Source organism: Cavia porcellus, unplaced genomic scaffold, assembly GCF_034190915.1.
Source record: "Cavia porcellus strain 051 isolate PalLab524CR breed Dunkin Hartley unplaced genomic scaffold, mCavPor4.1 scaffold_6, whole genome shotgun sequence".
Taxonomy (NCBI): domain Eukaryota; kingdom Metazoa; phylum Chordata; class Mammalia; order Rodentia; family Caviidae; genus Cavia; species Cavia porcellus.
The window spans coordinates 24,525,389-24,534,617 of NW_026947489.1; the positions used below are offsets into that span (position 1 = coordinate 24,525,389).

Below are 9,229 nucleotides of genomic sequence, written 5' to 3' on the forward strand. Positions count from 1 at the left end.
AGTGGTATCTTTATTGGAAGATTGCCCTCATTGAATTCATGTATGTTGCTTTTTGTTTAAAACACTCATAATTTTATAGTTTTGTCCTAAAAATTGATTTTATCAAGCCAGTTTTTAAAAGAATTACAAATTAAAGTTTCCCTTGTTTCCTAATGGGCAAATTATGTTAGTTAGGAAACAGGTAAGACTGCTGTAACAGGCATGATAAATTCTAGTGGCTCCAGTAAGGTGAAGGTTATTTTTCCTCTGAGTCTGAGGAGGCGTCTGGGGTGGGCTGTGGTTCACTCTGGGGGCAACCCAGCTACAGTCTCAATGCCTGGCTTCCACTGATGGTCCAGAATCGCTCTTGACCTTCTACTGTTGTGTCTCCTATGCAGCCCAAAGGATGGGGTAGGGAAAGCAGCCATATGTGTCCCTTGTGGACACACACTGTCACCCACTACCCAGGGCCATCGTGACCCTCAAGTAACCAGGTCCTACCTCACAAGGGTCTGGGGAATATAGTCACCACCTCAGTAAGGAGTCAGCAACTGTGGCCTCTTTGGTCAGTGACATTTTATTGGAATACAATGATACCCACTAATTTACACATTTACTCATTTATGTGCTTTCCGGCAGAGCTAACTGTCTGGGCTAGAGAATATTTGCAAAGCCTGAAATGTTCAGTACCTAACTCTGTAGGAGAAGTGTGCCTACACCCCTGAGCCTCATTGGCTATGCACCTATCTATTACTGAAGAAAATAGAATGTTTAGGGACCGCTAGGATAAAAACAGCAGGGTTTTAACCCATAGGGAGTTTTTCTTCTGAAAGCCATGATGATTTCCAGTTTCCTTTATCTGTCAGAATTAAAAAGGGAAGAGGAATTGAAAAATTGATCTTAAAACACTTAGATTTTAAAAATACTAGTTTCTGGCTTAGTTATAGCTTGTTATTAAAAATCAGTCTCTTAATAAACAATGTTAGAGAAAAATGTCATCAAGAAAAGTTTTGCTCCAGTTTTATACCATCCTTCTGTCATCTTCTTGTCAATGGTCCTAGTTCCTGAAGCTTCAAACCTTTGAAAGTCTTAAAAATGACATTATAATTAAATGTCATTGATTTGATATTTCTTGGCTGTCTTGGTTACCCCATAGTTAGGTTTAGAAATAACACATTTGTTGAGATCTGGCTTCTCACTCTAATGTACTGTTTTTCATTTGTATTCTACCATACCATGTAATTTACAATCAAGAGCTTTTGAGAGAAAGTGCTTCAAAAAAATAGAGAAAATAAAATTATAGGCATTTTCCATGAGGAAACCTTTGAAGTCAGCAATCTCAAGATTGCTTTCTAAGTTTTGCCCTTCTGTGAGAGAAAGGAGGAAAAGGAGCCAATAACAGGCACAGAGGGAAAGTTGTAAGCAACCAGGGCTACTGTCCATGTGTATAATAGCACTACCCCGGGGTGCCCTCCGTGTCCCCTGGGTGAGCAGGGAAGGGTCCTGCAGCCTGTTTTGGATATGGTGTTCCCACCTGCCTTCTGTAATTACAATAAAACTTGGGCAGAAATTTCAGTGATGCTTTTTTTTTCTAGACTTTTTTTTAATGCCTAGGGCAACAGCTTGCACTGGGGTACCTTCCTGTGAATTAGAAGATGGCATCGCTTTAGGCTGGAGTTGCAAAAGTACATTCTGCCTCCAGGCCCATGAGCTGTGTATGTGAGATGTATGCACCAATGAGGAGCCACGCAGCCTTGGAGCTGGCCTAGTCTCTGATCTCTGAGGAAGGCATCCTTCCATATGCCTTGTCCTGAGGCTTCCTAGGCATGTGGAGGCACATGACCTCACATGTCCTAGCAGATATCGTCTGGTGACAACAGCAGAGCACCTGCCCTGCCGGGGCAAGGAGCTCCAATATAAGGAGCAGAGCTGCCACATCTCTAGAAGGGCTCCTGGGGCAGATGCTGCTGAGTGCGAAAGTGGGTCTGGAAGCCCCAGGAAGCAACCGGAGCTAGCCTCGGTCTATGGCAAGGCTGACAAAGGCGGAGTCTTGCAACCTACCCCTGGGTCTTTTTTTTCTGCTTCTTTTGATTCTGAGGATTAGACCTAGGGCCTTCACACTGAGCTGCCCCCCCGCCTTTTTTCATTTTGAGATTGAGTCTCAATCACTAGGTTGCCCAGGCTAAGACTGAATTCAAGGCATTCCTGCCTTGGCCTGTGGGACTCCTGGGATTAACAGGCATGAACTGCTGCACCAGGCTTTAGAAGGGAAACAGGGACTCTGCTCTTAAATTGGTTATTCTGAGATAGATGACTCTTTGCCTAGCACCGCATTCCTTTCTTTCTCTACAACTTTTTACTTTCTTTTTTCATAGGGTTTAAAATGTACTTAACCACTGTATCTTAGACTTGCCAAGAGCTTGTAGCTTCATTGTATTCTGTGATGGGTTTGTTTCCACCTGCTCAGGGGAGGGCACTGTTGGAGCTTTGGACTCATGGCATCATGGCACACGTTATAACTACCTGCAGTGCTTTGCAAACGGCACTCTTAGAGATCAGGTCATCACTTGGTAAACATGAACCCTCAGAGGCTTTCAGTCCTTCCTCCAGCACGGAGGATGCTGCTTCTTTCCTCCTCCACACAGTGGACCAGGGATGGCTAGGAGCAGCAGGATTCACCTGCCAGCCATGAGGCACAGCCCTTGGTGGCTCTGATGTCCCTTTACTCCAGCCTGCTGGTTTTGCAAGAGCACAGAGGGTCAGCTACTGTCTGTGCCTCCCCTCTCCCTTCAACTGATCTTGGCTTGCACCCGTGCCACCACCACCCGCCCTGGGTTCCTTACTGTAGTGTGGTGAAGAAGGTCACCACCTTCTTCCCGCGTTCCAGGTACGGCCCTATTATAGCTTGTTTGTAGATGGCCGCCCTCATGTGATTACAGGTGGGCCTCTTTCACTGTGGCTGGGTCTAGAGTGTGTGATTGATTCATGGGGCAGTGCTGGGATTAAGGGTGCTAGGACTGAGGGTGTGTGATAACTAATCAGTCCACTGGTTAGTTTGTACTACTCTAATCTCAGCCTACGTAGAATATAAAAGGGGCAGAAAGAAACTGAAGATGCTTTGCTTGCTTGCTTTGCTACCTTCTGCCCTCACCGTGAGCTCTTTCTCTCTGCAATGCCATTCTGCCTTGGAGCTGGCCAACATGTACTGAAGCCTCTATAAACTGCGAGCTGAATAAACCTTTCCTCCCTTAACTTGTAAGTGTTGGGTATTTTGTCTCAGCAATGAGACAAGCTCCTAACCTCACCTAATGATCTCCCTTAGTTCTCATTCGATAAGTTTAGATTTCCATTTCCCACCTTGCCAAGGTGGGCTGACGGGCTTGTGGGCAGTCTCACAGCTGAGCAGGGAGGGACTGGTGGTGAGCCCGCACTGAGGTCCCTCTGCTGTGTTTGCCGTGGCCTCGGCATCTGCGCCCAGCTTTGGGAATTGCCAGCCCCTCCTGCTCCTGAGTTCATACACAGACCCTGGCGCCCCTGTTCCTTGCAGCTTCCTTGTCAGTGTTGCTGGGTGAGGAGCCTCCAGCATCATCTCCTCCCAAGCAGAGCAGAGAGATCAGCACTAAGGAGGTTCATGTGCTTGGTTTCTTAGTGTTAGGAATTGCACGTCATCCTCCAACAGAAGAGCATTCTAACTGTGGAGAGTGGCTTTTAAAGACTTGTAATAAGTTTTTGCCGTAGGACGTTGCAAAAACAGTACATATACAGAGAGCCCATATACCCTGTTTCTGTTCTCCCAGGGTTATAGCACAGCACAGCACTAGGACACAGCCACATGGTATGTTTAAGTCTCACCAGGTGTGGTGTCTGTACTGTCTCCGTGGGTGCAGGGGGTGAGTCCAGTCCCTGAAGTCACTGTCGGGAAAGGCTCAGGCTTTGGAGCCATACAGAGCAAGGCCCTGGCAGTGCCTTGCAGCATGCCTTTTGTGGGTTGCTTGATTTCCACAGCACCCCGCTGTCAGGATTGTCTTGACCTCAGGGACCATAATGCTCCAACACTTGTTATTTACACAGTTAGGGCTAGCGCAGTGGGACACCATTAGGTCCAGACTCCATTGTCTCTTTCTATGTGTGTGTGCGTGTGCATGGTTGGGGAAGCGAATATTAACGACCAGCAACACTGTCACATCACCATAAGGCTCCTTTGTGCTCCGCCCAAGGGTGTCTTTTGACCCTCACACTGCCCAGTCCAGAGCCTTAGCCTTCACAATGACATTCTCCTCCTGTAGATGAGCCCTGCCAAGCTGGCACAGCAGCTGGTAGATTGGAATTGAGTCTTCAGGAGCCCATGTGCCTACAGGATTGGGGTGCATTCCCCCAGACACACAGGATGGGGCTCTCCCTCTTTTGGCTGTGACTTCTCAGTCTGAGTTCCTTCCAGTCACTCCTTGGCCCTTCCCTGACCCTCCCTTTTTCACCCCCAGCTGTACTTAACACCCATCCTGAAAGCTCTGTGTCAGGTACCCAGAGCTGGGGCTTACACTTTCCCTCCCGGCCACTCTCACTTTCTCCAGGAGGCTGTTACCTTGGGGTCTTCTGCTTTTGCTGAAAGAAGATTGCTTAGTTGTTTGCATGTGTTTCCAGTCTGCCCACAAAAGATCTCCTTAGTGCCCGATGATAGCTTCATTAGGTACAAAGTTCTGGGCTCCCGCTAGGGCATCTGCAGTACCTTCTCTTGCCCTGGCATGTGCTGTGGCCAGTGTGTATTCTTCTGTAGGTGACCTGACCTCTCTGATTTTCTCTGTGTCTGTGTGCCCAGATGGAGGAGCCTGGTCTCACTCAGGTCCCCTGTCCCGTGATATCTGGTAGCAGAGCTGAGCACCCGCTGCCCCTGCCTGGGCTAGCTGTGTGACTCAGGACTAAGGTTTTTGTAAGGATTCATGTCTTGTTCTTCGATGTTAGAATGCCTATTAGAGAAATCCTCACATGTATTGTGTGGCTCCTGACATTTCTTTCATACTTTTTAAAATTTCTGTCTCTCTGTACTGTATTTGTAAGTCTGTCTTCTTAAAAATAATGAGGTGAAATTCATATATTGTAAAGTAAACAACTCTTCTGCATCTGGTGTATTCTCAGCTTCTGAAACAGTCCCTCCATTCCAGATGCAGCTCCCTCCTGCTAGCACTCTCTCACCTTTCTTCCCTGCCTCTAGTTGCTGGTAAACCCCTAATCTGCATTCTGTCTCCATGGATTTATCTGTTCTGATATTCAAATGCAGGACTCATGTAATATGTGACCTTTGTTGTCTCACTTCACTTAGCACAACAGCTCATTCCTTTTTATGGCTGTGTAATAGCCTGTGTTTCACCTAGCCACTCATCCATGACTAGACATTGGGGCATTCCTGCTCTAGCTATAGTTACTGCACCTGGAGAGGCATTTCCCTTCGGTATATACTTAGCAGTGGAATTGTTGGATCATGTGGTAATTTTATGTTTAATTTTGGGGGGAACTGCCAGCATTTCAACAGCAACTATAGCATTTCACATTCTATCCAGCAGGCAGTGAGGCTACCAGTCTCTTCACAGCACACCAACATTTATTTTTCTTTTTTTTTAAAAAAAGTACTTTTAGTACAGACTGCTTGTGGACCTGCATTGGTGTCACTGTGATTCTGATTTGGCATTCACTTAATGACCAGAATGTGTTGGTCCTTTGTACACTGTCTTTGGAGAAATGTCTGTTCAAGTGTTTGGTCAGTGTGAGAATTTTTTACTGCCTGTATGTTGAGTTATAAGAGTTCTTTATGTATTTGGGTGTCAGTCTATCTACTAATTTACGTACTGTATTCTCTTTTCAGTAGTCTTCTGTTTAACCTACCTACTGAATTTGCTTCGTCTCTCTAGGCTTTCTGGTTATTTCCTTTCAGCATTGGTGCAGTCCATGCCATTTACTTATTTCCCTGAGGAGTTCTAAGGGTACGCTGTACATGGCTGTCTTCTGATAGTTCTTATATCTCCTGAGCTGCAGAGGAATTCTTCCTGATTGAACCTGGTTTCTGTCTTCCATGGTGCTGTGTGGTCTTCCCTCCCAAGGTCATCTGTAGTTGGGATCTTCTCTTTCCATGCTTTGCCCTAGGTGGCCTCACTGCTGGCCACTTCAAGAGTGGCCTCATCCTCTGCCCTCTGCCTGCGAGTGCTCCCGCTGTGTCCTTGGCTATGGCTCAGCTAGGTGCCTCACCAGCACTGAGAGCACAGGACAACGGACTTCATACAGGCGAGTCTGATTCCAGAGGTGACTGTTCCACATCACAGCCTGCGACTTGTGTCTGCCACAGCTCCAGAGGAGAGCAGGGCAGCCACACACACCTGAAAACCGTGCTGGCTGTGGGCAGGAAGAGCCTGGCCCCCCTTGTCTTGGGTCTACCTTGGCTCCCTGTAGGCTGTGGGTGAGATGTTTCACTGCTGTGAGTCTCTTCTTTCAAAATCCTCTCCCTTCCTGGCCAACAAGAATATCCCTTTAAGTGTTGAAGAGTGACTATTATAAAAATAGATTTTCTTTCATTTTTGTTAATTGAAAAGTAGCAGGATTTGTGGCCACCAAATAAATAACTTTTTCCCCCAGTTGAGAAATATGAAAAATAACCCAAAAGGGGATTAAAAAAAAAAAAAAAACAAGTTCTCACGTTTTTCTTGATAAAGTTAATGTTGAAAAATGTGGTCTGTATAGACGAGTGGGCTTCCTGCTGCCTGGTCTGTAGTTATACCTTGGGCCAGGCAGGGTTCTTGCTGCAAAGTCTGCTCTTACACAGCTGCAGGAACCCAGCAGATGCTGTACTTCCTGAGGGCAAAAAGGGAGAAAGAGGAGGCCAGTGCGCTCTTTTGTCACGCTTAGTAACCAGGTCAGTGTTCGTGGGGCCGTGTGAGGAGGCCGAGAGACCAGTGTCAGTTTGAGGGCTTTCCCTTCGTAGAGGAAAGGTGGGGAGGGGGACACATTGAGCACATACACAGTCTCCTACCCACTCGGCTTCCAGCCTTCCCAAGGACTGAGGCCCTCTGCCTGGTCTGACTTCCAGGCTGACTCTTGCCCTTCTCTGATCTCTGCCCTTCCTTCCTCCTCCAGGCATAGTCTGCAGAAGCAGCTGGTCTGGGCGTGTTTCCCTGGACTTGTCTTTTCTGAGCAGCGGGCAGTAAACAGTGTGGGCCGAGGAGAAGGGAAGAGTGGCTGCTTGTGTCTGCCTGTGCCCACCTGCTGCAGCTCAGTGACTACTTCTGGGTTTTTTTGTTTTGTTTTGTTTTGTTTTTTGTCTTTTTCATTTTTATCGGTACCAGGGACCAAACTCAAGGCCGCCTGCTTGCAAGGCAGGTGCTTATGCCGCTGAGCTAAATCCCCAGCCCCTCAGTGACTACTTCTAGAGCAGATACTCAGAATAACCAGAGTGAGTTTGTCTGTGTTGGTCTACGTCAAGACAAAGGTCAGATGGCTGCAGACATTAATACTCAGGTATATCCAAGGCAAAGGCGAGCTTCTTAAATATCTTTATTAAAGATTAATACTTTTCTCTCTTAGTGACTTAAAAGGGCTCTCTCTGTAAGGCATGGAATCACATAGGTGTTGCAGACTTTGTTAGGCTTGTCTGTCCACACTAACTGTATATTCATTGCCTGACTTTTTTGTTAGCTAAGAATGTGAATTCCAGAGCCTGATAAATGCATTTAAAACATATTTGCTTGTCCCCTTCTTTAACAAGATCATTCCCAGTGACCCCTTCTGGGTGCCCACCACAGAGGAGGAGTACCTGCATTTTGGGGAAAAGGCAGACTCCGAGAACCAGGCCCGGAAGTACATGAATGCGGTGCGGAAGCGAAAGGGGCTCCACGTGGAGGAGAAGATTGTGGAGCACGCGGAGAAGCAGAGGACGCTCAGCAAAAACAAGTAGCTCCCACTCTGTGGGTGGGTGCTTTCCTTCACAGTGAATGCACACGGCAAGGCCCACAGGGGCCTAATCTCTGCAAAATCTCTTATTGCTGCTTATCTCTTTGCATTCACTTTCAATAAAGTTAATTCTTATAAATATTTTAAAGAAGATGTTGACTTATCTTCAGAGTTTTGTTTGTTTTAATTGAATATGACTCAAGGCAAGAAGCTACCATATATATTTCAATGGTGAGTTGTTTCTTACTTCCCAGTGTGTGACCACCATGGTTAGATATGTGCTGTGGCCAGGCCACCAGTCAGTGCTGGTCGCAGCATGCAGACTACAGTGGGGGCGCTGACACCAAGCAAGCATCCTCACAGTGTCAACACGTGCTCCTCAGATGCTCCACACAAGCATCATGTGCAAATGTCTCTTCTCTGCTCCAAATCACAATGCTCGGTGTCATCTGTAAAGACTGTATGGTTGAAAGAGTGGCTTTTTTAGTGAGTTACAGGGTTATCTAACAAAGCAGAATCCTTTCAGTGGTCAGCCTTTAAACGTTCTGCTTCATGTTTCCTCAGCGTTGGTACCCCCTTCATTCATTCTTTCATTCATTCTTTTTTTTTAAATTTTATTTAAGGAGAAAAGAAAAAAAAAGCAGGGAAAGGTTACAAGTTATACAGATTTACAGAAAAAAAATGAACAGTAGGAAATCACTAGTTAATGGATTACATATTGTCATCTTAGAAATAATTGTTCAAGTCACAAAATTAAAGCTTGTAAAGTGGACATTCCATCAATGATACTGCAAACAGTTCTGTTCATTGATCCAATAAAACTCTGTGATATCATTTTCTATCTTATACACTTAAATATACATGCAATTATATAGTTTGGAGCACTTTCTTTTCCTCTCTTTTGTACCATGACTATTACACATTTTGGGTTTCATTGCTCCCACAGTTCTTATTACTTTTTTGGAAGAGAGTAAAACCAAATGTGACATAACAGAACAGAATCGGTCAAGTCAAAAGGGTGGACATAATAGATAATGTAAAAACATAATACAAGGTGATCAACAATGGTTACCATAATGCCTCCCGCTATCTCTAATAGAATTGCCTATATCGTTAGTTATAATACAATTGAACAAAACAGTAAAGAATAAAACCGACAAAACCAAAACATTGGAGACATTGTAGGTCTTCAAAAGTAGATAAAAGTCAACAAGAATGGGCGTCATAATGAATCTCATTATCTTCACAGCTGATGCCTAAACTTTCGAACCTGATACTATCCAGCAAAACAGAATAGGGGAACATCAGTTAAAAACCA

The 9,229-nt window shown here is 45.5% G+C and overlaps 1 protein-coding gene across 3 annotated transcripts in view; it reads left to right on the forward strand.

Annotated features, from left to right (window-relative positions):
- Positions 1-8,062, forward strand: part of Efl1 (elongation factor like GTPase 1) — a 132,280-nt gene extending 124,218 nt beyond the window's left edge. For all 3 annotated transcript variants that reach the window (XM_003475740.4, XM_063250114.1, XM_013158834.3), the window contains exon 20: positions 7,727-8,062. In XM_003475740.4, the coding sequence (XP_003475788.1) occupies positions 7,727-7,915 (189 nt within the window). In that variant the 3' untranslated portion in view covers positions 7,916-8,062. The remainder of the gene's footprint in view (positions 1-7,726) is intronic.
- Positions 8,063-9,229: the final 1,167 nt, after the last annotated feature.